The sequence below is a fragment of the Mustela putorius genome, unplaced genomic scaffold, assembly GCF_011764305.1.
Source record: "Mustela putorius furo isolate JIRA1106 unplaced genomic scaffold, ASM1176430v1.1 tig00000997_pilon_pilon_pilon, whole genome shotgun sequence".
In the NCBI taxonomy this organism is placed as follows: Eukaryota; Metazoa; Chordata; class Mammalia; order Carnivora; family Mustelidae; genus Mustela; species Mustela putorius.
Window position 1 is genome coordinate 947,761 of NW_025421527.1, and position 27,444 is coordinate 975,204.

The following is a 27,444-nucleotide window of genomic DNA, read 5'->3' on the forward strand; positions in this document are numbered from 1 at the left end:
GGCCCCGGCCGTCCCGAGCCTCTGCGGAGACCCGGCCCGAGTGGCCAGCCGCAGTCTCCGCAGGTCCCCCAGCACACCCACCATTCCTCGCCCCGCACCTCCCCCCCACCGACACACACACCCTTGCTGCCCCCGGACCTCCCCTCTTTCTGGGATCCTTTTCCCCACCGTGGGAGGCCACCCAGGGCAGCCAACACCTGCATCCTGCCCCAGCCCCCACCGCTGCTGGCACACCCACAACCACGCGAGGCTGCTGAGGGGCCTTGCTGGGATCACGGGAAGCATCTGGACGCCCACAGGGGCTCCTTCCCACCGCTGCTCCGACCACGTCCCGGTCCTGGGGGGGGTGGCGGCCGCGGCAGCTGGGGGCGGCGCACGGGCTGTCCGCTGGGGCTCTGTAGGGAGACCATCCCTGAGCGGACAGCCAACCCTCCGCGGACGGGGGGTGCGGGTGCTGGCGGGAAGGAGACCGTGCTCTGTGACGGAGCCGGAGGAGCACCCGGACGAGAGGACAGGCCGGGCCCGGGGTGGAGAGAGGGGCAGAGGAGATGCGGGCTAGGTGTGCCTTGAGGCGCCCCTCGGAAGGCCAGAAAGGTCGAGGGCTGGAGGGGAAGGGAGGCGTTGCGGGGAACGCGCTGGCCACTTTGCCTTGACTGGTGACGCCATTCGAAGGGCGTGTTGGCCCCAAGGCCACCCTGCGTGTGTCCGGTGGGCCTCCACCCCCTCGAGGCGGCTGGGCTGTTGGGTTCTCCCCGGCGGCCTTCTGCACCTGCCCGCTCTCCAACCTCCACTGCCCGGGGGTTGGGCTCCCGGGATGCGCCCACATTCGCTTGGCCCACTCCACGTGCCGGGCGCCGCGGTGCGCCTCTCTCCTCCCATCCCCGATGGAGCTCGCCACCCAGGTGACCCACCACCGCGGGTGCCGGGGAGACGCCGCCAACCCCGGGGTGCCCGGTGGTGGGGAAGCCGGCCCCAGCGGTGGCCGGCCCGAGGGGCGGGGGCCGGGGAGGGAGGCGACCAGGGGCTCCAGCAGGTGACCCGACTCCCACTCCCACCGCCCCCTCCACTTCAAGGCACTGACGCCGCCAACTAGCACCTCAGGATGCAGCTGCAAGGGGTCGCTCGTCACGGGCGGCCCCGGTGCCGCGGGAGAGTCCAAGCCCCTGTGGTGGTCGGCCGTCCGGGCGTCTGTTGGTGGCCCCTCCGTGGGGACGGAGGCGGTCGCGGCCTCTGGGGTGGTGGCCGAAGGGGGAAGGGGGGCGCGGACGTCCCAGCCCACCTGCGAGGCCAAAAGGCTTGGTCCGGCGTTGGCGACAGGGCAAGGCTTGGGCTGGACGGGGCGGCTGGCCTGGTGCGGGCGCCCTGGCCACGGGGCCAGGGAGAAGCCATGGAGCTTGGGCTAAAAGGGGGCGCGTGCCGAAGCGCTGCCCAGCTGGGTAGGCCGAGAGGAAGAAGGAAGGCTTCCCTGACCGGGAATCGAACCCGGGCCGCGGCGGTGAGAGCGCCGAATCCTAACCACTAGACCACCAGGGAGCGTCGGATGTCCCGCCTGGCCCGCACCCCCTGGACCCGGGGCCTCCATACCACCCGCTCGCCTCTGCTTGGGCTCCAAGGCCCCTGCCTGGCCACCGAGAGCCACCCGCCCGCGCTGCCCATCCACCTGCCCCGCCGGCAGCGCCCTCAAAACGCCGCGCGCCTCCTCCCCTCCCACCGCCGCTCGACCTGGGGACCCGCTCCGTCCTCAGCACCTCAGCACGCCGGCCTCCCGCGCTCCGGGCTCCCGGCTGCCACGGGGCCTGGCCACCGGGGTCCTGGAGACGCGCAAAAGGTTGGCCTGCTGCGTTGGCCGGGAATCGAACCCGGGTCAACTGCTTGGAAGGCAGCTATGCTCACCACTATACCACCAACGCTGCACAGCCCGGGCCGCCCCCAGACGCCCGCCCAGGGTTCGGCCCCGGCGGCGCCTGCACCCTCTCTGGTCACCGCCTCTGGCCACCGCCTCCGCCGCCCCAGCGCGCCTTGGCCCTGCCCGACGACGACCCGCCCATCCACAGCGCGGCGCTGCTGCACGGGCCAGCAGCGGCCGCCCGCCGTCCCACCCGCGCCAGCCCCACGCGGCTGGGCCGCTCCGTGGGCCCGCCCGCCTGCCAACCGCCTCTGGGGGGCGGGGCGCCGCCCGCCTCTCCTGGTCCCACCGCCGCCCCCCCACCCCCCTTTTGCCGGCCGGGAAACCCGGCCTCCGAGATCCGCGTCCCTCCGCCCACGCGCTCCCCCTGGGCCTTCTCCACAGAGTGCTGGCGAAGGCCACATCCCGCGCCCACGGACGGCCCGACACACCCGCGGCCCACCCGTCCCCCGCGCCCCGCCTCGCCTCGCCGTGTCCCGCCCCGTCCCGTCCCGTCCCCTCCATCCGTCCCAAGCCCCCGCCCCAGCCGGACCGGGCAGCGTCGAATCACCGGGGAGCCCCGGGCGGCCGGCCACTCGTCAGACGCCCTGGGCACGACGGAAGGCCCTGGCTGGGCTGTGGCGAGCCCGCAGGCGCGCGGCCCCGACGCCGAGCAAGGCAAAAGGGTGGCGGTGGTGGACGGTGAGCAGGCCGGCCGGCCGTCGTGGCCCTGGCGGCCTCTGGCCGCACGCTGGAGGAAGGAGGCCAAGCGCGCTGGCGGGGCAAGCGTTCGCAGAGAGCGGGGGCGGCGCCCGCGGCGACCAAAAAGGGCGTCTCGCCTCCCCGTCGGGGAATCGAACCCCGGTCTCCCGCGTGACAGGCGGGGATACTCACCACTATACTAACGAGGACAACCGCCCGCCCCCATTCCCCCCCCCCCCCCCGCCCCTCTCCACCTTCCTGCCCACGTCTACCCCTGCCCTCCACGCCTTGCCTCGAAGTTGTTTCGGGGTCCGGACGTGCAGCGTTGGTGGTATAGTGGTGAGCATAGCTGCCTTCCAAGCAGTTGATCCGGTTTGATTCCCGGCCAACGCAGCAGGCTAACCTTATGCGCGTCTCCAGGACCCCGGTGGCCAGGCCCCGTGGCAGCCGGGAGCCCGGAGCGCGGGAGGCCGGCGTGCTGAGTTGCTGAGGACGGAGCGGGTCCCCAGGTTGAGCGGCGGTGGGATGGGAGGGGGCGCGCGTCGTTTTGAGGGCGCTGCCGGCGGGGCAGGTGGATGGGCAGCGCGGGCGGGTGGCTCTCCGTGGCCAGGCAGGGGCCTTGGAGCCCAAGCAGAGGCGAGCGGGTGGTATGGAGGCCCCGGGTCCAGGGTGTGCTGGCCAGGAAGGCCACCCGCTGCTCCCTGGTGGTCTAGTGGTTAGGATTCGGCGCTCTCACCGCCGCGGCCCGGGTTCGATTCCCGGTCAGGGAAGTCTTTCTTATTCTGCTCTATAGCGCTTCGGCCCGCCCCCACTTTTAGCCCAAGCTCCAGGGCTTCTCCCTGGCCCCGTGGCCAGGGCGCCCGCACCAGGCCAGCCGCCCCGTCCAGCCCAAGCCTTGCCCTGTCGCCAACGCCGGACCAAGCCTTTTGGCCTCGCAGGTGGGCTGGGACGTCCGCGCCCCCCCTTCCCCCTTCGGCCACCACTCCAGAGGCCGCGACCGCCTCCGTCCCCACGGAGGGGCCACCAACAGACGCCGGGACGGCCGACCACCACAGGGGCTTGGACTCTCCCGCGGCACAGGGGCCGCCGGTGACGAGGGACCCCTTGCAGCTGCATCCTGAGGTGCTAGTTGGCGGCGTCAGTGCCTTGAAGTGGAGGGGGCGGTGGGAGTGGGAGTCGGGTCACCTGCTGGAGCCCCTGGTCGCCTCCCTCCCCGGCCCCCGCCCCTCGGGCCGGCCACCGCTGGGGCCGGCTTCCCCACCACCGGGCACCCCGGGGTTGGCGGCGTCTCCCCGGCACCTGCGGTGGTGGGTCACCTGGGTGGCGAGCTCCATCGGGGATGGGAGGAGAGAGGCGCACCGCGGCGCCCGGCCCGTGGAGTGGGCCAAGCGAATGTGGGCGCATCCCGGGAGCCCAACCCCCGGGCAGTGGAGGTTGGAGAGCGGGGAGGTGCAGATGGCCGCTGGTCCTTCTTTCCTTCTTGTCCTGATGCTCCTGTTGTAAAGTGCACACCCCTTTCTTATTCAAAATCTGCATGCAGTGTGTTGTGTAAGAATTGCAAGTGTTTAATATATCTTCCTTATACTAAGTTTTCCCTACTTTCTTTTGTTGTTTCTCTCCTGTCATCAATATCTCCCTTTTGCAACACTTTTCCTTTTTGGTAACTTTCTCTCTTTTTTGTATATTTTCGCACCATTTGTTATTTTGTTGCCTTCCTGGCAATAAATGGAGTTGGTCCTAGGAGCCTTGGTGATCCTGGGTAGTGACTTCTCAACTTTCTCATTTGTTTCTAGGCATTAGCCTCTAGTCTTGTGCAAATGTAATCTTCTATGTCACTAACCTTGTATGCTCTGAAAGTATGGGCTTCTTTTTTAAAGGATGGTAAGAATATATAAGGGGGTTTAAGGAAGCTTGTTGGCCTTGTTAACCTTGGGGTCTGTCGTAGTCCCTGTAAGTCTAGCTAACTTTTCCAGTGGATTTTTATAAAAAGCTTTTGAATCAACCCAAGATGTATCCAGGAGCAATCAGTGTCTTCCACGCATATGTGCTTTATTGTCTAGCATAGAAATGGCATGCTATTATTTTCTATTTTATGAAGATAACTTTGATCACATTTTACAAGCTGCATGAGCTGAATTGTTTAATTCTAGAAGAGTAAACATATGTAGAGGACCACTATTGGTGTTTTTCTGGGCCTAAGCAGGTATAATGGAAAATTTGCTTTTCTCTAGCCAGAAATTTCTGAACGGCAATATCTACCTGTGGAAATGTCAGAGGGTTTGGTAAAAATGCTCAGGCTGTACAAAACCCTGATGAATTATGTTCTTAGAATTTCGTGGAGCCGGGATAATGACATTCATTACTAAAACTTTTTTTCCTGATTTTTTTTTTTTTAAAGATTTTATTTATTTATTTGACAGATCGCAAGTAGGCAGAGAGGCAGGCGAGAGAGAGGAGGAAGCAGACTCTCCGCGGAGCAGAGAGCCCGATGCGGGGCTCGATCCCAGGACTCTGGGATCATGACCTGAGCCGAAGGCAGAGGCTTTACCCACTGAGCCACCCAGGCGCCCCTTTTTTTCCTGATTTAAAGTAACTTGCAGAACGGCTTCACATTTCACATTTCAGGGTAAGAAATTATAGTTGTTCTCATTATAAATTAGTAAATCTCTGTGGAGAGCCATGGCCCTTTGGAGACGTTTTGAATCGCTATGTGAGTGAAGGGAGGGGTGGGGTGGAGGAGTGTTCAAGCTACTCTGTATCTCAGGTCTCCAAAGGCTGTTTGATTCCCCACGGGTTGTCTAGTACTGCCTGAGAACCACATTCAGGTTGCACTTTGGAGATCACTACCATTTTTTAAAGTTACGTTTTTAAATAAACACTCAACATCTGCATTTAAAACTCAGAACTCGGAAAAAAAAAAAAAAAAGAAAAAGAAAACTCAGAACTCAGGGTTTAAAATTCATTAAGAGGCTTTGTAAGTGGTTTTCATCGATCGTGAAAGAAGAACATCATACTGATTTCCCAAGCGGTCCAGATCAGCAGCAAGTCATTTTCCCCCCGCACTCACCCACCCCTGCTCCATTCCCTGCTGCCTCAAGCCATTATCAAGTTCCTCTGGTGAGGAATTTGGTCTTACTTGTGCGCACGTCTCAACTGTGGGAGAAAGAAGCAGGCGCTTCTTGCTGGTGCTAAGAAATTGGGCAGAAAGGAAGCAAGGATCCTAGGATCGCACAACAGGGGTGGTTTAGTGTTCTGGCTTTTAGAATCACACAACGGAGACCTATTTGCAATCTCAAGGTGAGGAAATGAATCCTATAGAACAATGCTAGGATTTGACTAATGATCTAATGATCTAAATACATCCTGCAAGAAAAAAAGGTAAAGGGATGGTCTCTGTGGCGCAATTGGTTAGCGCGTTCGGCTGTTAACCGAAAGGTTGGTGGTTCGATCCCACCCAGGGACGCCTGAAATTGTATTTTTCCCCCTTTTTTCAGTCCTTCCTCTTAAACATCAAACTACTTCTAATCCAAAATTCTACACACTACCCATCTAGTGAGAGACATTTCCTAGGTCTTGCATCCTACAAGATCAGGAGCTTACTACGGCCAAACTAGAGATGCTGACATTCTTTTCCCTCTACAAGTGAAACCTTTCAGAACTGCTTTTCTGCAGAATTCCACAGCCAGTGGCCCTTTGCAAATGAGCGCTGCTAATACAGAAATCAGTTAAGGGTCTTTCCCATTTGGTTAATTCTTGAAGCAGATGCTAAACACCTGGAGAAACTCAATGATCTCTGACCAAGTTTAAAGGGGATTCAAGTTTAAAGGATTTCATGCATTAATGTGCTCTAATTTCTCCTTCTACTCCCTTACAGTTGAACACTGCTCTGATACATAGGACTGCAGCGAAGGTCCTAGAAATAATCTTTTAAGGGCTTTACCTGTGGCTCCAACTCTGGTCATTTCATATTACACTCATTTTGTGTGTGTGTGTTGGGGGGGGGAGGTCTTGTCAACTTTTAAATTTGTGTCTCCAGCATTTCTCTGAGTCCTTAACCTTTCCATGCATCCACCAGCCTGCTTCACATGACCCCTCGCCTTCCCGGCCAATCCTCTCCCAAACGGAATCCAACTTCTCCCCAGTCCCCTAAGCAGGAGTCTTCTGCAGTGTTCTCTCTCACAGTGAATGGCAGTACCATCACTTTTAGGGCAACAAGCCAGGCAGCAAGGCAACTTCCTTGAAGTTTCTTTCTCTCAAGCAGCAAACCCAACAGTCATCAAGTTCTTCCCATTTAACTTCCCTGCTTTCCCTTCCCGTTAGCCCACTGCCAGTTTCCCTGGGGGATGGGTCAGGTCAGCTTGAAAACTCCTGGTATAGTATGAAGAACGTGTTGCCAGAGCTCTGGTCTCTGTTCCCTGGCCAGGAACTCCAGTGAGCTGGGCTTCTCATCCTCTGGGATGTCCTTCTTAGCTAAGGAGTTTGGACAGGAAGACCATGGATAGAAAACTCTGTTGGCTAAATCAAACTTTCTTCCTGAAGGCTTTTAGAAAAACAAAATCCTGGCTTGTCCCTAGTCTCTGAACATGTACCTGTTATCCATCTGATTTACGCACACAGGCATTCATTCATCAAACAGATACTGACAAGGGTTATGTGCCAGGTCTGTGCAAGGAGCTGCAGATATGATAATGAGCAAGAAAACAGGTACAGTTATCACACCTACTCGGATCATAAGCAACTTCCTGTAATTCCTGAATATGTGAACAGGGTAATCTGGCTGTGCCCTCTGGGGGACTTTCCAGTATAAATGGCACCCCATGGTCCTTAAATCTTCTGTCTACCAAAGCCGCAAGGCTATGGAGGCTACAAGGCGATGCTGCCCCATATTAGCTGAAGGAAACTGGCTTCTGGAATCATCCAGATCTGTTGTGTTACCAGGTTTTCAGGCTCAGGATCACAGTGCAGGATCTTTGGCTGCATAGAGTTGAGCTGCCTGAAGTGCAGGACCTGGGTCCTGGCACTTAGCTCAGGGTATACCCTGGTGTTTGGCCACAAATTAGGAACTGCCAGCCCATGGACTCTGCCTAATCTTTGTAGTGTAATGAGTTAGACTTTCTGCTGTTAGGTGAAAGCTTGGTGTTTTACAGCGCTCTCAGAGACTGCTACCCTTTGAGCTGCAAACATCCTTCCTTTGCTCCCAGAACTCCATGTTCTCCATATCTTCATAAGCTACTTCTCTCCTTTCTAAATTGTTCCTGGTATACATGAGGCTCCTTGGGCAGTTCCTTTTCTCTCTCTCTCTCTCTCTCTCTCTCTCTTTTAATCTTAAGTAGGTTCTATGTCCAGCGTGGAGCCCAGTGACTCAGAGCTCAAGCTTGTGATCCTAAGATCACAACCTGAGCTGAAATCATGAGTTAGATGCTCAATCAACTGAGATTGTGCAGTTTCTTCTTGGTCAAAAGACTTCTGTGCTTGCTTTGGCAGCAAGCACACAAACTGGCCAAAAGGCTTTGGGTAAAGGAATAAGTTATCTGGCCCCCATATCTCTAATATACAATATTGGGACAGGTGTGGGTCACCTGCTGTTGACACTTCCGTTCGGAAGGGGGAAGTTGAAGGCACGTGACAGTCACTGGTGATGTCACTGACATCCAGTCAGGCACGTGTTGCCAGTTCCTTGATGGCAACTCACTGGGTGTGATTCTCTGTGGCTCTCACTTCTACCTTCTGGATTGGCCTTACTTTTTCATAAGAATAGTCAGTGTTTGCAGCTAATCATTTTCTCAACCTGCTTCCTGACGATAGGAGTTTGGAGCTCCAAGGGCGTCTTTCAATTTTATACTGTCTCTGTCCCTTTCAGTCCAAGCTGATGTACTTCCTTTAAAAGCTTAAAGAGTTTTTTTATAAATATATCAATATATACTCCACTTATTAGGAAAAAGCCACACTCACAAATCTCTTACAAATCAGCCCTTTTCTATATTGGGCTCCTGGTAATGTTGCTGTGTGTGAATGTCCTTAAGATCCTTAAAAAGCCTCCTTAACAGAGAAGGTCTCTGAGACATGCCCTTAAGATTGATAGAATGCCTCCTTTGTGAACCCAGATGTCCATTGACAGATGAATGGATAAAGAAGATAAACACACACACACACACACACACACACACACAGGAATATTACTCAGCCATCAAAAAATGAAATCTTGCCATTTGCAATGACATGGATGGAGCTAGAGGGTATCATGTTAAGTGGAATAAATCAGAGAAAGACAGATATTGTATGAGTTCACTCCTATGTGGAATTTAAGAAACAAAACAGTTGAACGTAGGGGAAGGGAGGGGAAAATAAAACAAAAGCAGAGAGGGAGACAAACCATAACAGACTCTTAACTCTAGGAAACAAACTGAGGGTTGCTGGAAGGGAGGAGGTTGGGAGGAGGGGGTAACTGGGGGACGGGCATTAAGGAGGGCATGGGATGTGATGAGCCCTGGGTGTTACACGCAAGTGGTGAATCACTAAACTCTGCCTCTGAAATTAATAATACACTATACAGTAATTAATTGATTTTAAAGAAAATGAATGAAATGAAATGAACGCCTCCTTTCTGTCTGAAAGAGTCTAGGAGGCACTACTTAGTCTTCTTGAGGTCTTAACAGAGATTTCCGTAGATAACAGCTCTCCCCTGGAACCATGTTTTCCTGACCGTGCCTGGGTTTGATCTGTTTGGCCCACCCTTTCTTTCTGAAGCATATGCTGGTGGGAAACTGTCCCCAGCCTTTATATCTCCTCCAAATTCCACCTGAAAACTGAGTAATTAGTCCTTTAGCTCAACTCTATTTTCTCGTGTTTTGTTATAGGCAGTGCAGGGGAGGGAAAATTCTTTTCCCTTATACCCTCTTGATTCTTTGGCTGGGGACGTATAAGATCAAGACTGGCAAAGGACAGGTCATGAGAGAAAAACAGTTTATCAAAGCATGCAGCTTACATCACACAAGAGAAACCTCATGATGAGTAACTCAAAGGGGTGGTTAGAACTTGGGCTTATATAGCATCTTAACAAAAGAAAAATAAATGTGTACAGAAATGGCAAGACAAAGGAAAGGGGTTTTGCTTTTCCATGGCAGCAAACTGTGGTATGGTTAATATATGAGCGAAGTAATAGAGTACAGTTTGCTCATGCAGGTTCCTCTTGGAACTGACTTTATGTCTCTTCCTCCTCCCCTTCCTCTTTCTCCTCCCCTTTCTCCTCCTCCTCCTCCTCCTAGAAGCCATAAACTTTTCTTAAGTTTATTTAAGCAATCTCTACCTTCAACATGGGACTCAAACTCACAACCCCAACATCAAGTCATGTGGTCAGCCAACTGAACCAGCCAGGTGCCCTGCTTTATCTCTTCTTCATGAATATAAGACCTTCCCAGGAGGGGGGAATTATGGTAATCTTCAATTTTCAGAAGTTTCTGCTTTTAGTCAGATAAGAGAACTCTGGGAAAGCTATCTTTCTGCATCCGTTGATGTTCATTTGTCTCAGTTTAAAATAATCCTTAAAAAAATAATCATTATGCCAAAGTGGCATATTTTCGATAGCATATTCTGGTCCCCTACAGCAGCTAAAGGAATCCAAACAGCTCTTCAGTCCTCTCTGTGGAAAATCACTGAGCTAATTCCTGGATTCACTAGGTGCATTTTCTATTCTTCACGCTACTGCAGGAAACAGTGCTGAGGTACTTTCTGATACTATAAGACAAGGGTGCCTCTTCCCGTTGGTTTCCAATTGGATACTCCTCATTTCACCTCCAGCCGTCACGGTCAGTCTTCCTGAGGCCTGTCAGGTTCCCAGCGCGGCCAGTGCTCCAACCAGCGCCACCTGTTTTAGCTATTGTTACGGTAGCGCTCCTTTTTCAGGCACCAGATTCTATTCTGATGATCTAGTGCTGCGTATAAAAACCACACTAAATGCAGGGGCAGAAAACAGCGTCGACCGTGTTACACTGGGGACTCTACAAGTCAGGCTTCAGGTGTAGTTCCCACCAGCCATTCAAGAAATAGAACATCATGTTACACAAAATCTCTGAGAGACTAGAAAAAAGGGGAGTATGTCCCATCTCATTCTAGGCCTAGGCAATCAATAGAGCCTGGTGAAAAGCCACTCAAGCACAGTGAGAAAGAGAAAAATACGGGTAGGGTTGTTACCTTGGGGAAATGAGGGGAATCATTTGATGAGAAGAGAGCATTGCAAAGGCACTGCCCTTAATATATAATAATATTATGTATTATATTCTGCATTAAGTCTATGAAACATCTGGGCTCTTTTTATGTTTTATTTTATTTATTTTATAAATCAATAAAATTTATTTATTTATTTATTTATTTGTCAGAGAGAGAGAGAGAGAGAGAGATGGCGCATAAGCAGCAGAGGCAGAAAGAGAGATACAGAAGCAGGCTCCCTACTGAGCAGGGAGCCCAATGTGGGGCTCGATCACAGGACCCTGGGATCATGACCTGAGCCAAAGGCAGGGGCTCAACCGACTGAGCCACCCAGGCACCCCTTGGGCTCTTTTTAAAATACTAATTTTTACTTGTGTTACCTATAGGTACTAGATTTCATGTCATTTAAGTTTGGTGGATCAAGAGAGTTGATGGGGATAAGTACAGTGATTTCCTCACTTTTCATTGCTAACTGCCAATGTGTATATTTAAATACCATAAAAGAGAAAACAAAAATTAAAAATCTAAAATGTACATTTATGACTCTAGTGAATTGAATTGTGTTCCCCAAAAAGGTACGTTCAATTCCAAATAGCCAGTACCTATGAATGGGATCTTATTTGGAAATAGGATCTTTATAGCTGAAATTAAGTTAAAATGATGTCATATTTTATTAGAGTGAACCCTAATCCAATGACTACTGTCTTTATAAGAAAAGGAGACACAGGGAAGATGGCCTTGTGAAGACAGAGGCAGTGATTGAAATGTTACTGCTATGAGCCAAGGAAAGCCAGAGGTTGCAGGAAAGTGAGTAAGACGCAAAGAAGGATCCAAGGAGCGTGTGACCCTTCAGCACCTTGGTTTTGGACTTCTGGCTTCTAGGTCTGTGAACGGATGCATTTCCATTGTGTTAAGCCTGTGGTACTCAGTTACGGCAGCCCTAGCAAACTCATACAATTGATGATGTCTTAGAATATAAGTGAGATTCACTGGGGTGAGGTCCAGAGCCAATGACCAAGAAAGAACTGATATGTCTTTAGTGCAAAATGGTGGTTTATTAAAGCAGGGAGACAGGACCCGTGGGCAGAAAGAGCTGCTGCCCCGGGGCTATGAGGAGAGAGTGGTCCATTATACACTTGCAGTTTGGGAAGGGGTCAGGGATGGCGTAAGCCCCTAAGGAATTTTGGAAGCAAGGTTTCCAGGACCTTTAGGGGCTAGCTGTTTGGGGGCGGGGGGGGGGAAAGGTCATTTGTTACTGTCTAATAAAACCTTAGTCATGAGACCCTTCAGATGTTTATCGGTGGGCCATGTGCTTGGGGATGATTGCCAGCACGTATCTTGGAGGATTTAGAGATAAAGGAAGTTTCCAAAGGAATTTTTACATGTTCAAGTAGACTTACAGGATTCTTGTTTGGGGTATGGGTCGGGAAAAAGGCTAGGATTGCCTTTTGCCCTTAGCAAAGTGTTAAGGTGGAGGCAGTTGAGTCCCCAGAGGAAGGTCACGCTGCCCGTTTCAAGGACTTGTCAGTGGGCTCTAGACAGTAAGGAAATTTAAAAGCTTTTCTTCTGCCTCTTTCCCACATAATAATTACCACCATATTGAAGTTCATTTGAAGTATGACGAGAGGAAGAGAGGACCCCTGGGGGGAAGTGGCAGTGTGTTAATTTCTTCATACTTCAGCTTGGCAAGTGTCAAAGAAGAACCAGAGCCAAGCAGTAGTCAAAGCAGCAACAGCAGATTGTGTTCAGGAACTACTGCAACAAGGAAAAGAGAACCTCAGGATAGAGCTGGGCTCAATTCCAACAAGTAGGGACTTAGAGCCAAAGATCAGAGTGGGTGTTAGTACATATGAAATTACTAGGAGAAAATATCAGCTAAGGGGGCAGTCTGGCTAAACTGACCTAAATGAATTCTTGCTCAAGGCTGGCCAGTGTGGTCAGATATCAAGAGCGGGAGGTTTTCTCAACATGGACCTTGCAGGGTGGTTGCTAAAAACTGGGCCATGCAGCCTTGACAAAGATAAAGGCTGAAGTCCAAGGTCAAAGCTGAGTTGAGAAGAGGACTTAGAGGAACCTGACTCTGGTTCAATCAAGGGAAGAGTCTTTGTCCAAAGTCAACACACACTGTCAAAAAGGAAAAAAAAAAAAAAAAAAAGAATTAAAGATCCATATGGTATCATAGCTGTATACATAAACAACAGATGAGATAAAGAGATGCTGAACGTTTGAACTTAGAGAAAGAAAACACAACAAAGAAAACATAGATCACAGAGTAAAATATATTTAAATAATATAAAGGTTATCTTACACTGAAATGAACAAACTTAAATATCTGTAACACCAATAAATATAAAATGGGATTATATCACCTAATAAGGAAAACAAATCAAGGGAATCTGGTCCCCAGATCAAAACCAGTGGCAGTCGAGCTTTCTGATCATGTGGACCTCAATTCTTGGGGAATACAAATGTGAGTCTGAATAAGGTCGGGAACCCTCTTTGCTCTAAAGAAGATGAAGTAGAGGCATATTCTATTTAATATGTGACCTTAGTTCAGTGGGCTCTAAGTTACTTCCCTAGATTCTGATTCAAAAGCCAATAATATGTAGAATCGTGAACAGTTTAGAATTCATTTATCCAGAAAGTCAAAGCCGATGACTGTTCCTATGGTTTCCTTACCAGACTCTTTCTCTGGCATGAGTTTGGCTCTACTACTGGCCTCCTAGCTCCCCCTTTTCTCTTTATCTGAGTCTGGTTGTTAATTCTCATGAATGTATGACCCACCAATAACTTCTCAATTAATTCTTTTTCTGCTTAATTTGCTAAGTTTATTTATGCTATTTGTACCCAAGACTACTAAAATTAAAACATTGGTAACAGAAATACATGGGTATCTGAAATGGTGTAAGGTCTCTGCTGGGGTAGAAGGCAGGTAAGATATTGTGAATATTCTAGAAAGAGACTAACTCAGGGTCTGCTGTATAGCAGTTAATGGTCATCTGTTGTCATCTGGGAATCTGCACGCCTAATGACTTAGGACTTTGTCACAGATGTGAGCAATTTAGACTCAGTCTAAATTAAAAGAGAACGGTGTAATCAATCCCCTACATTTTCAATTTACGGCACAGGTTAAAATGAAGAGATTTCAGTGACCTCCAAAAGGGATATACGAAATTTTCGCCTTGTCTCTTTTTCAATAATTATTTATCACACAACAACCTGCCCATATTTAAAATATGCAATATGATATTTTGACATAGTATGCACTAGTGAAGCTATCATTATAATCAAAATAATGAATATATCCATCACCCCCAGAAGTTTCCTCATAGCCCTCGATAACATCTCCTTTCTGCCCCTCACTCAGTCATGCCCCCACTGACCTGTGCCTCTCAAGCAAATACTGATCTGTTTATGGCCACTGTAGATTAGTTGGCATTTCCTAGAGTTTTATGTAAATGGAGTCATATAGGAAATCCTTTCTTTTTTTTGGTATCGTGAGTCTTATTATTTTAGTCGTTCTGGTACATGTGTGGTGTTACATTCATATCCACTAGGATTGCTATCATTTTAACAACAACAACAACAATAGAAAATAAAGTGCTGGGCACCTGGTGAGGCTCAGTTGGTTAAGAGCCTTCGGGTCAGATCATGATCCAGGAGTCCCAGGACAGCTTCCTGCTCAGCCCAGAGTCTGCTTTCCCCCGGACCCTCCCCCCTCTTGTGCTCTCTCTCTCTCTCTCTCTCAAATAAATAACGTCTTAAAAAAAAAGAAAAGAAAAGTTGTTGGCAGGAAGGAGAGATTAGAACCACCAAACATCGCTGGTGAGAATGTAAAGGACCCAGTGATTTCACTACAAAATAATTAACACCCGATTCTCAAAAGTAGTCCTTGCACAGGAACCTTCATGGCTGCACTACTCACAGCAGTGAGTAGCTTCTTGCTTTCAGGCTTGGACTGAACATCTGCTTTTCCAGGGTCTCAAACCTGTTGGCCTTGGCCTTTGGACATGAGCTGCACCAGCAGTCCCCCTGGTTCTCAGGCCTTCAGACACCACCTGGAACTAAGCTATCACCTCTCCTGGGTCTCCAGCCCACAAGCTCACCCAGCGGGCGTTGGGACTCCACAGTCAGGAGCCCCTCCGAGGCAGCTGCAGATGTGCGCCTCCCATCCGTCCCGCTCCTCTGGAGAACGCTAATGCGCCTTCCCTGCAGGTCCCTTCTTCTCCCTCCTCGCTTGAACTCCTCTGCTCTCGATTCTAAGTCCTTCCTGCAGGGAGAGGCGTCTAGTGCAGGTGTGTGGGCACCTCACCTCCCACTACCAGGAGCTGGTCAGACCCCTGCAAACAGCCTTCCTTCGGCCACCTGTTGATCCCCACCGCCACGCCCTGGAGGCCTAGTTCAGCTCGGGACACCGATGGGCAGAGAGCCCTAACCGAACTTCAGGCACCTGTGCAGGCCCTGCCAGGCCCCAAATAACAGAGTCAGGCCTGGAAGAGGGGGCAGCTCCAGGCGGGCCTGTCCCACTGGCCAAGGATATCCCTCCCTCTGCATCGGGGAGGCCCGTAGTGGGAGGAGATGAGGAATAAGATCCTTTTGGGGGGGGGCGAAGGACCCAAAGAAAGACATGTCCTCCTCCCCCAACCATGGGGCAACTACAGAAGTGGGAGAGGCCCAAACATTTTAGGAATGAAGGGGGCGAAAAAGAAAGAAACACGAGAAACGCTTGTGGTCTGAGGGAGTCAGTGATGAAAATGTAGGAAAATTGTTCTCTTCCCTGGCTTGACGTGTGACCATCTTTGTGGCAACCTTTCTGCCACCGAAGTGCCCTTCCAGCCCCTGACCCATGTGGCAGTCACTGCCTCCAGCAGCACACACCTGCTTCACGACCTTCCCCAGACGTTGCGAGTCTCTGACATGTGCCGCATCACTCTGAGGCTCTTATTCCAGGAGATGCTGCCTAAGTTGCTCTCACACCTGTCCCTGGTGGTCTAGTGGTTAGGATTCGGCGCTTTCACCGCCGCGGCCCGGGTTCGATTCCCGGTCAGGGAAGAAGAGGTTCTCTTTTGTTTGTTTCCTTTTCCCTTTTCACCACCACCTACATTGTATTGTTGCTGGAACCTGGCTGCAATCCAGGCGGGTCGCACTCAGTCTCCCAGGTCAGCCAGTGCCCGCGTGGCTCCTGACGCCTGCCAGCCAAGGCCAAGTCCCAGCATCCCCACATGAAGACGGGGGTGGCGGGGGTGGCGGGGGTGGCGCAGTCCACGTGCCTCTCGAGCTTTCCCCAGGTGATCTGGAAATCAGTTTTGAGAACCTCAGAAGGAAGTCACTGCGGAGCCAAAGACTGGGGTCATATAATTGGCTATTTTAAGAGGGTCAGTCCTCATCTGATTATGATAATTCCAGTCTTACAGGTAAAGTGAACTAATTACCATATAAAACTACATTCTTGTTTTTACAAAAAAAAAAAAAAAAAACGGCAGAGAATCTGGTGAAATTACCTGAGTGGTCTGTATCTCTGGAATGTAACTTAGGGTGTCAGTGAATGGGGGAAACATTACATCCATAACTGAAACCGTGCCTATGGCAATCCAACTTTAAGAGATGCAAGAATCTTGTGATATAACTCACACTGGTCTCATGTAGAAATTTTCGCATTGGGAAAAAAATAAACCCGTAATCTCCAACGGAGGCAGAGGCGAGTTTGAGTTTGGGTAGAGGAATTTCTCATTCTTCACAGGTACCTTGTTCCCTCAACACTGATATACCTCAGAACCACAGGACAAAAGGGATGCGCAGAACCCAGCCTGGGCGAAAACGGAGTCGCTCGGAGTAACAGTAGAACGCCGGCGGTGATCCGAAAGAAAAGATACTTCCCTGACTGAGAATCGAACCCAAGTCGTGAGGGTAAAAAACCAGCAGATCCTAACCTCTAGACCACCAGGAAGAGAGCAGTAGGTACCAGGGGGAAGCACCTCCTGACAACAGATCTTGGGATTGATTCAAACATACATTAGTAATGGGGGGGAGTGTCTGAAAAATGTCCTCAAAATTTTAAATAATTTTTGAAGGTGTGTTCTGTAACTGGAGTCCAGAGGAACAACGGAACCTGCGTAGGGGCAGTGAAGATGTCCGCAATATTCTCGCTCACCCTCCTGGTGACCCGTTTGTGCATAGCATCTGCTGCCTTAGTTGAGAGCGCCTTAGTTGAGAGTCCTAACCACTAGACCACCAGGGAGGTTTGCTGCCTTGGTTGAACACGGAATCCCGGACAGACCCACCACACAGTGGGTGTTCAGAGACTTAAGGTGGGTCTACAGCAAGCCCCTTGGCTCTGCGACGGAACGAACTGACCCTCCAGCCCAGAGGCCGCTTTCCATTCCAAGCAGAATCTGCTTCAAACAGAGAAAGAAGACAATGGTGCCCTAAGAAAAACCAAGGACCAAGAATCCTATCCTATCCTGTCTTACGTTATTTCCAGTACTGGCCACCACTTATGGTGGAAACAATGACACAGAAAGAAAGGCAAAGACAGCACAACCCAGAATTCCTTTCCCCTTCGGGCCTTCCCTACTTACCAGTAAGCTGAAGGTAGAATGTGTGTATTTAGAAGTAAACTAAGAACAGTTGAGTGAATTCTGTGCAACATTTCCACTGGTCTGATAAAGACAAAAATTCTTGTGCTCATAGGAGCTAGGAAATATGGATTATGTGACTTCAGTGGTTCTGCCTGGGTTAAATGCTTTTATATTTGCACCATCGGCTAAAAACAAATATGGAGTTAGATAAGGAGAGATTCTCAAAGAGATGATTGCAATAGAGAGAAAGGTCCAGTATCAGAAATCTGCAAATATCTCAACATTAAATGGCAAAAGGTGTTCCCTTCACAGGGAGGGGTACACAGAGCTTAGCAGAAACTTTCCAGGGGAAATTGAGGCAGCAGGGCCGCGTGAACAGAGAACACGATGAGAAAGCCCGTTTTCCAGGAAACGTATTTGCCTTTGGCCAGTGGATAGGCAGCTTAAGCTGGTAAGCAGGACACATTCTTCCTATCGGTGCTTGCTCGATCTTGGACACAAGCCGAAGTCTAAGGGCCTCTGGGGAGGAGAGAAGCTTGACTACAAGTCAGCACAGGCTAAAGCAGAGGATGAGAACGGGGCCTCGTACAATCTAATGATAACCGGCAAAATTCATCCTAATTATTTGAATTTTTCTTTACACAGAATGACATTAAATAGCAGATTAAAAAAAAATCACAACAAGTTGGGAGGGAGGCCACAGGAGAAGGGGAAAAGCTTTATATTTCACAACCTCCAGCAGCCCTTTTCTTGCTCCTTTCTGAGCAAGAGGCTCATGTTTTCATCTTCCGTTGGGCTCCACAACTCCTTGAGCTGCTCCTAGTACCAGATAGTAAGTTGCCTTTCCGGTCTACCTTTGTATTATCATGATTTCCGGCTTCTTTCTCAAACTTCCCAGCTGGAGTTCCAGTTTTGTTACCCATCTTCACTGTTCTGGGGTTTGAACAAGCAGCCTAAGACCTTGGGAATGCCCACGCTACACCTCCCATACAGGCGTCCCTAGGGGCCCTGGATCCAGCTGACTGCTCTTTTGCTTTGCCTGGAGGATAGAGGTCAGCAGCAGTTCGTGGCAATCGCCAACCGCCCTTTCCTCCAGCAGGAGCTGAGCAGGGCAGACATCTCTCCAGAGCCCTCGGTTGGATTTTGCTGACCCATTGCTTTTGCAAGGCCCAGCCCCACCTCTGCTGGCCCATTCCTGCGTGGGGCCCCCCAGCCTCACACCTCCCAGCAAACTCTGTGTCCCCGGTGGGAAGAGGGGCTGTTTCTGACTACCTGTGGGGCCAGGTGGACTTGGGCAGGGGAGGGGTGGAAACCCGGCAATGTTTCTGGCATTTCCACCTTGTGCTACCCCTATATTGGTCTCTCGCTGCAGCAGCGGGGACTGGACGCTGGTGGTCTCCTAGGAGCTAGGGCACAAGAGCCATCAAAGCCTTGTAGCTTGGACCGCCTGAGTGGCTCAGTCATTAAGGGTCTGCCTTCATCTCAGGTCATGATCCCAGGGTCCTGGGGGGGGCGGTCCCTCCTCAGCGGGAAGCCCGCTTCTTCTTCTCCCAAACCCCCTGTTGTGTTCCCTCTTTCTCTGTCAAATAAATAAATAAAATCTTTAAAAAAAAAAAAAAAAGCCTTGTAGCTTGCTGGACCCAAACTAGAATGACTCGATAACCAAATCTGACCAAAACCCCCATCTCCTTCCTCACTAGCATGGCGGTGATTTATTCCCATCTGTCACGCGAGATTGGGATCTAATTCGCCGGCCATTTAACTCGTTTGTTTCATCACTTTCTCTCACTCCTCTTACTTCCCAGCTTACAAGTAAAATCCAGCAGTTCGTTACCATGAAGAAAGACACTGCTGTTTTACAAGAAGTCCAAAGGGGTTAAGCATTCCTGATCTTGCAAGCCCAGCTCGTGCATTTGCATGGCTCTGGACTCCCCACGGGGCACTCGAAACACTGGCAGAAAGGCCAAAATGGCAAAATTACTGTGCCACCTAGAACTCTAATTTTAACTAGCTTTAGGGTTACAAAGTGAGAGAAAGTTCTGTAATTACTAATACTGTGTTTCTATTGACAGACCCTTTCTAGATTCAGCAGGTATCTGAAATATTGTGCACGTTTCCGAGTGAAGTTTAATAACAGATCAGTGATTCCTCGGCGGGAGGGGGGAAGCATTTTGGAATTCCTGAAAGGACAGCTGCAATCTTCATAGCTTCCCTGTCCCTCCGGAGCCCATAAACCCAGTGTTGGACTCTGCCCTTTGTCTCTCTTGAGAACCCCAGCCAGAAGGACCAGGAGCTCACCACCACGCCTGATTTCCACCTTCGAGTCAATGATCAGCGTTCTGACCTTAAAAATATATTTCAGCGAGAAGTAGTGAAACTGGCTTACAGAAGAGGTCGCTGAGATGCTGAGACGCCCACTCCGGCCGCCCCCTCCCGGTCCCAGCCAAGGGTCCCTTCACCCAGCGCAGGGTCCACTTTAAATGTCGACTCAGGTCTCAGCTCTGGGGGAAAGAAGCAGTGGCCTTCCTCAGGAGCAGGACGTTGAGGTGGGTGAAGCCAAGTTCTGAGCCCCAGAAGCTGTGTGGACTTCCACGTCTGGCTTGTGGAATCAGCCCGTCTGTCCGGCCACCAGGCTCAGGATCACCACGCCGGGTGCAGGGCCTTGGTGAGCTCAGAGCTGGACCCAGCAGGGCTGAGCGCCAAGCGCAGACTTACCTCTCTTCGTGAGCACCTGGATAGACCTACCTGGGGAGCCGCTCTCGCGAGCATGTGGGTCGCTGCCGCCCGCCACCTTCCGCTTTTAACTCATACTGGGGGGGTGCGATCCCCTCCGTGGAGAGCCTTTCCCGACACAACTGGCCTGCTGCCCTCTGCGTTTCAGTTTGCCTTCCGTGGTTCTCCAACTTTCTAAGTCTTAGTTTTGGTCTCTGCTGGGGGCCCCAACTCCTCTTCCCCTGACGCAGAGAGAACATGCTAGTGTCTGTCTGGCTAAACAGTGTTAGGACTTGGAGAACAATGACACCCAGTCCAAACACGCCAAGTGACTGAGAGAGCCTGCCTCGGTCATGTGCCATCGAGATATCACAAGAAATGTGGGCTTTGGTCTTCATCCCAGGACCCCCGCCAGAGCTCCTAAAACTTTTGTAATTCCCTAAGAAAGAAAAACTGGGAGGATGTTTCCTTCTCCCCTTTCTTCTTTGCCCTGGTTCCTGTCCCAGAGCTCCTAAGTCCCTTGGAACTCCCTGGAGAGGTGTGTGTTACAGTCTAAAGAGGGGACTCCTGGCGGGCTCCTGGAGAGCTTCGGGATGGGGTCTGGTCACCAGAAAAAGTATTGTGATTAGAAACTTGGAAATTTCCGTTGACACCCCCCCCTCCTCTGGAGAGAGGCTGGAGATTGAGGTCATAGTGGATCGTGCCTCCTTGATGAGACCCCCACAAAAATAGATACATTAATAAAATAAAATATCCCTGAGATAGGGGGTCCGCAGCGCTTCCAGGCTGGGGAACCCATGGAAACCCTATGCCCCTGCCCCCCTGCCCTTCCCTAGGCATCTCCTCCATCTGGTGTTCCTGCGTCGCATCCTTTTCTCACAAACCGGTGCTGGGGGGCGTGACCCGTTTTCCCGCGTTCCCGGAGTCATTCTAGCCCATGATCAAGCGGGAGGAGGTGGGGTGGGAAGCTCCGGCTGCTGTGCTTGGTTGGTCCCAAGCACAGGTGACAACTTGCACTTGTGACAGGTGCCTGGGGGGGGGGGGGGGGGGGGGCTGGGAGGGGGGTGTCCGGGTGGGACCGAGCCCTGAACCCGTGGGATCTGCCGCTGCCCCTGAGGGCCCGGGGCGGGAACGGAGCGGAGCTGGAGGACCCCGGCCGGCGTCCCGGGGCGCGGCTGGCGCGGCTGGGGGAGACGGCGCGGCCCGCGTTTCCGGAGCTCCGGGCGGCCCTCGGCGGCTCCCCCTCTCGCAGCGGTCGCGCAGCCCCAGCTCGCGCGGGGCCGGAGCTTCTCGGCGGGGGCGCGTCGGTCCCGCCCGCGGCCGCCCAGCGGCAAGGCGGCTTTGCAGGCAGCGGCTGCCGGCCGGTTTCCGTAGTGTAGTGGTTATCACGTTCGCCTCACACGCGAAAGGTCCCCGGTTCGAAACCGGGCGGAAACACGCGTCCCTTTTGCCGGCGGTGTCGGGGTCCTGCGGCCGAATCGGCCCACCCCCCGGGGCAGGAGGCCGGTCGGCGGGTGGCCTGTCCCTGCGGGGGCAGCGGGCGGCTTTGCAGCCCCCGCGCCGCCTCCTTTCCCTTGTCACTTTCCGGGCCCAGAAAGGGAAAGGAAGCCCGGGGAGCCGATGTGGCCCCTGGGGCCCCCTGGGGGTTCTCGGTCGGACTCGGCCCAGGGCCCGCCTCTCGGCCTGGGGGCGCCCCCTCCGGGGAATCGGCCAGCCGGTGCGGGGGCCCAGCCGGTGCGGGGGCCCAGCCGGTGCGGGGGCCCAGCCGGTGCGGGGGCCCAGCCGGTGCGGGGGCCGGATGGCCCGCAGGACCGAGGAGACCGAGGAGCGGGTCCCCACCAAACCCGCCTTTCCTGGTTTCTCCGTTTCGGCTGCCACCACCCGGCCGCGTCTAACGTGATCTCCTTCCTCCCTCCCTCTTCTCGGTCTCTCCCCACGAGGACTCCCCCGGTCCTCGGTTCTCAATCGGTGGAAACGGTATGTTTCCCTCTAATTAAAAAGTTATTCTCATATCCCTCACCCTCTAATTAAAAAGTTATTCTCACAATCCAACCCCTCCCCTCAGTCCAAAAATCGGGCAAAACTGCTTCTCCCTCTGACCTTCTCCTTGCTCACAGACACGTCTCCAAATAAAGAAAATCTTTAAAAAAAAAAAAAAAAAAAAAAAAAAAGACAGATGAATAGATGATCGCAAGGAAAGGTGTTCAACGTTATTTATTAGAGCAACGCAAATTAAAAACCAGGAGCTACCACGAGGTTATTCTGAGAGCCTTGTTGGGCGGTCAACAGCGGGAGGAACGGATGCACGCGGGCCCTCGGGCTGTGGATCCAAAATCCACTTTGCAGTTTCTTTAAAAGTTCAACTACTACACTGTGATTCTGCCATTCTAATCCTTGGGATTTATGTTTTAAAAAAAAAAAAAAAAAAAAAGCGAATGCAGGTGTGAAGACTTGTACCCGAAGGCTCATAGCAGCTTTATGTGTAATAGCCAGAAACTAGAAACAACCCAAAGGCCAATTAACAGGTGAAGGTAAATGGTTGTATCCCCATGCAACAGAACTCTCCTCGACACTTCACGCCCCAGAAAGGGAATGAACTATTGATAAACCACATGGATCTCCAAATAATGATGCTGGTGGAAAGCCCGACCAAAAGAGTACTATATAAATTCCATTTATATAAAATTCTAGAAAATGGCGGCCCCAGAATGGCTCAGTCAGTTAAGGGCCTCTTGGTTTTGGCTTGGTGGTGATCGCAGGATCCTAGGATCAAACCCAGGAGTCCAGGTCTGTGCTCACCGAGTCTGCTTGTCCTTCTCCCTCTGCTCCTCTCCTGCTCTTTCTCTGTCTCTCTCTCAAATAAAGAATAAAATCTTTAAAAAGAAGATTTTAAAATTCTGGAAAATGAAAACTATAATGATAGAAGCAGATCATAGTTGCTTTGGCAGTGGCAGGGGATAAGAATTAAAAAGGGGCCCCAAGAAATTTTATGGGAGGGGAGTGGGGGTGAATATGTACAGTATTTTAGCTGTGGCCAGCTCTGTTATGACTTTTATTGCCCATAGGCACTTTGACCTTCTTGGGCCACTTCCTTCATAAGAACATATTTTTTAAATATTAAAAGCCTTTAAAAATACATCAGTATAAAAATATTTTACAAATGTGTTGGTATAAGGATGAATATCAATAAGTGAAAATATCTTAATATAAAAATTCATTTCCTTTGAATTTAAAAGAATTTTTTAAGAATTAAAGCATTTTGGGGGCACCTGGGTGGCTCAGTGGGTTAAGCCTCTGCCTTTGGCTCAGGTCATGGTCTCAGGGTTCTGGGATGGAGCTCCATGTCGCATGTCGCTGGCGGGTTCTCTGCTCAGCAGGGAGCCTGCTTCCCCCCTCTCTCTTTGCCTGTCTCTCTGCCTACTTGTGATCTCTCTCCGTGTCAAATAAATAAATAAAATCTTTAAAAAAATTTAAGCATTTTTAAATTTACAATAAATTAAAGCATTTTCATAGATGTCTGACTATGGTGCCTAATAGGCAAGTCAGCCCGGGAGTTTAAAATGGTTACATTTTAAAGTTACAACTTAACAAGTTGTACATTTTAAATACTTACACCTGCATGTCAAGTTTGCCTTAACATAGCTGTTAAAAACTGTTGTAGCTTTTCTTAGAAAAAATAAACATATATGTGAAGCTTGTCCTGGATACTCATATAAATATATATTTTAAAGTTTTTTTTTTTTCATTAAAAAGTTTGTATGAGGGGCACCTGGGTGGCTCAGTGGGTTGAGTCCTCTGCTTTCGGCTCAGGTCATGGTCCCAGGTTCCTGGAATCAAGCCCTGCATCAGGCTCTCTGCTCGGCGGGGAGCCTGCTTCCCTCTCTCTCAGCCTGCCTCTCTGCCTGCTTCTGATCTCTGTCAAATACATAAAATCTTAAAAAAAAAAAAAAAAAGTTTGTACGAGGGGCACCTGGCTGGCTCCGTTGGTCTCTGTTGGCAGAGTATGTGACTCTTGCTCTTGAGGTTGTGGGTTTGATCCCTACATTGGGAGTAGAGATTATTAAATAAATTTGTTTAAGGATTTTATTAATTTATTTGACAGAGAGAGACACAGCGAGAGAGAGGAAACAGAAGCAGGGGAAGTGGGAGAAGGAAAAGCAGGTTTCCTGACCAGTAGGGAGCCCAATGTGGGGCTAAATCCCAGAACCCTGGGATCATGACCTGAGCCAAGGCAGATGCTTAACGACTGAGCCACCCAGGCGCCCCTAAAAAAAAAATTTTTTTTTTAATTCTAAGAAATCTAAAAAAAAAAAAAAAAGGGGGGGTTTGTGTAGAACAAAAATATATATTCACAGCATTAAATAATTTTTACGTGGATCTTGGGTACAGTGTTCATCTCAATTCACTGTCCTCTGTCCACCTGGATGAGTACAAAACTATTTTGGGGGGGTCTAATGTCTTTTCTTTTATCCCTATTTCCTACTCCCACCCCTGCTAATGTGTTTGATATGTACCTTGGATGGTATGTATTCTTGTAAAATGTGCAGCTGTTGTGTGTGTAATTTTTGCACTTGGCACTGTGACTTCATGGTCTCCATGTTCTTGTCTGCACATTTAGTCCTCTGTTTCTAACTGCTGTAAATAATTATATAGTGAGCATCTGCCCACTTCACTTTCCCTTCCCCCATGATGGATATCAGACTGTGATGCTCTCCCTGCTGTGACAAGCAATGCCATTGTACATTCTCTATTAAACACATATTTATAGAGAGCCTAAGTGCCAGGTACTGTTCTGACCTCTGGGGATTGGGTCATGACAAAAAGAGAGACAAAAACAAATTCTTTCCCTGCCCGCATGGAGTTTACATTCTAGTGGGTGAGACAGACATCCCAAGATAAAAATATATAGTATATTCAGTGATGATGAGTACTAAGGGGAAATAGAGAGCAGCAGAATATGAAATGTCTGGCAGTGTTCATTTGTGCGTGTTGGGGGGATGGAGTGTGGGGGGGAAGCGTTTCAGAAGTTTCAGATAGCGTGGCTGAGGAAAGGCCCCCGAGAAAGTGACTTTTTGAGTTACAACCTGAAAGAAGTGAGGAAATTAGCCCTGTGGGTAGCTGGGCACCCAGCTTCCTGGCTGGGGCGGGGGAGGGGAGGCAACAAGTGCAAAGGTCCCCAGGCCGGCTGTGTTCCAGAAATAGCAAAAAAGACCCCTGTAGCTGGATCAGCGGGCGCTAGAGGGCAGTAGAGTGCCTTGTAAGACAGAGTAAGACATTCTGGCCTTGGCTTTGCTGAGAGTTGGGAACGTGGGAAACGCATTTCCCTACGTTGCACATCAGGGCAGAGAATGCGTCTGAGAAACTACAGCCAAGCAGCAGTGGAGCAGGAGTAACTGCGGTTCCTCCGGTGACCCTGCTGCTGGCTCTGTCTGGAGCCCGAAGTGACTGATGGCTCTCGCTCACCCTGGTTCCCTACAAACTACTCCTGCACTCCTTGGTTACCCATCCCCCCCCCCCCAGCTCCTTTCTGAGTGGGTGCCGGGAGCTGGGCTGGCTGGGTTAGAGAAGGGTGGGCAAATTCCTCTGAGCTCCGCGGACCTTGAGAAAAGTCCTTCCCTGTTGCTCGGATTTCGGGGCTTTATGGAGGGTACACAGAATTCGTAGTGGCAGGCCTGTACCACCCAGACTGGCCAGGACCTTCCGAAGTCTGATCTTTGGTGGGACACAAATGGGAAATTCAGGGACGGGAAACGGACTTCGTTTCCAGGAACACACGAGTCCATGGCTTAAGCTGTAAACTGCAGGAAGCACGGTGGTCTCCTCCCCCTGCTCCCTTCTCTGCTGTCAAGCAGGACCCAGGCCGCTGTCACCCCGGGTCCAGGGAAAGTATGATGAGCCTTCAGAAGTGTTTCAGGCTAGAAACAGTGAGACTTGCCTAAGAAATAAGAAAATGGCTGGGTCACAGGTGTTTGGGGCCTGGAAGGAGTAGTCTGCACCTTAGCGTACATAGTTCGGTTCTAAAAGCAGACCCGGAGGCCAGCAATGAGGAAGCCTCGGCCGTGAATGGGAAGGTCAGAGGCCTGTCCCGGCAGCCCTCCACGGAAGCAGGATCAAACCACATGGGCCCAAGACGGCGGGTGCTGGGACTGGAAACCCGTGACCAAGTAAGGAAGAAAAAGGGCAAAACCCTGATTCCCACCCCAAGTGATAAATATTCCATCCCCTAGTTAACAAGGTCAAGAAAAGATAGAAACCCAACCCACAGGGAATGCAGGTCTCTCTCCTGAACTTGACCACTCTCCCTTCTCAAGAATGCACTTTTCGCTTTAATAAACTCTCCTACTTGTGTTACCCATCTCCTGTGCCGCGTGTCTGTCCTCGAATTCGTTTTTGTGACAAGACCAAGAATCTTTGGTATTTCCTTCAGGTCGGGCGGGCTGGAGGCCTCAGGGCTGAGGGTGGGGGGAGGGGCTAACTTCTCAGGTCACCTGACAACATGCACCACTGCTACCTATTTGTGGGTTGGGGGGCGGCCAGGGATTTCCAACAGATGTGACAGCAGCCTTAGCTTTCAGACAGGCCGCACTACCCAGCCCAGTCATTCTCCAGTTTCGGTACTGCAGGCAACGGCCTCACATGCTGCTGGGGAAAAGCGCTCCATCAGGCTGAGCGAGGGGTCTTGGGCATCAGCATCTTGCCCGCAGCAGTTAGAAGACTGCACAAACTTCCCCCTTTGTTTGGAAACAGCCAGTGCATGGCAAAGGCCAGAAATGCATCTGTAATTCCCACGATTGGGCTGTCTGTGTAAATGGTCCAAAAGCTGGAAGTACCTTAAAGCCCAGCCGTAGAATCCTGCACTGTGCCTCACGTTTGGACTCATTCAGGGGCTCTAAGTTACGTTAATTGAAAAAAGACACGGGGGCAGAGCGTGTGTAGAATGTGTGGTGTTTGGGTGAGGAAAAATGGAGAAAATACGTGTATGTGATGTGGAGAACAAAGGGCAAAAAAAAAAAAAGTAGATAAAATTACATTTCCTTGTAACACTGACAAATACTTGAGACCAGCAGAAGGTAACCCTCCTGCAGGAACTCCCAAACTTAAATGTTAATGCCTTGCTAGAGAGAAAACCATCTTAGCTTCGCAACAGCCAGGCCTCCAGAATCCTGAATTTTCTTTAACATATACAATATCCTTTTGAGGGGCGCCTGGGTGGCTCAGCCTATTGAGCCCCTAATCCTGGCTCCCCAGCTGGGTAGAAAGCCTGTGCCCTCTCCCACTCCCCTGCTTGTGTTCCCTCTCTCACTGTCTCTGTCAAATAAATGAATAAAATCTTTAAAAAAAAAAAAAAAAGTAAAATCCTTT

At 50.9% G+C, this 27,444-nt stretch overlaps 1 protein-coding gene and 7 non-coding genes across 8 annotated transcripts; 5 read left to right on the forward strand and 3 right to left on the reverse strand.

Moving 5' to 3' along the window:
- Positions 1-884: 884 nt before the first annotated feature.
- LOC123393711 (nascent polypeptide-associated complex subunit alpha, muscle-specific form-like) lies at positions 885-21,982 on the forward strand. The gene is made up of 7 exons (XM_045086533.1): positions 885-957; positions 1,676-2,587; positions 2,766-2,926; positions 3,008-3,096; positions 3,526-3,981; positions 21,200-21,412; positions 21,457-21,982. The coding sequence occupies exons 1-7, from the start codon at positions 885-887 to the stop codon at positions 21,980-21,982; spliced, it is 2,430 nt and encodes an 809-aa protein (XP_044942468.1).
- TRNAE-CUC lies at positions 1,462-1,533 on the reverse strand. The gene has a single exon. It is a non-coding gene; the product is annotated as a tRNA-Glu (tRNA).
- TRNAG-UCC lies at positions 1,839-1,910 on the reverse strand. The gene has a single exon. It is a non-coding gene; the product is annotated as a tRNA-Gly (tRNA).
- TRNAD-GUC lies at positions 2,725-2,796 on the reverse strand. Its single transcript has one exon. It is a non-coding gene; the product is annotated as a tRNA-Asp (tRNA).
- Positions 3,286-3,357, forward strand: TRNAE-CUC. The gene has a single exon. It is a non-coding gene; the product is annotated as a tRNA-Glu (tRNA).
- TRNAN-GUU lies at positions 5,977-6,050 on the forward strand. The gene has a single exon. It is a non-coding gene; the product is annotated as a tRNA-Asn (tRNA).
- TRNAE-UUC lies at positions 15,773-15,844 on the forward strand. Its single transcript has one exon. It is a non-coding gene; the product is annotated as a tRNA-Glu (tRNA).
- Positions 21,447-21,519, forward strand: TRNAV-CAC. The gene has a single exon. It is a non-coding gene; the product is annotated as a tRNA-Val (tRNA).
- Positions 21,983-27,444: the final 5,462 nt, after the last annotated feature.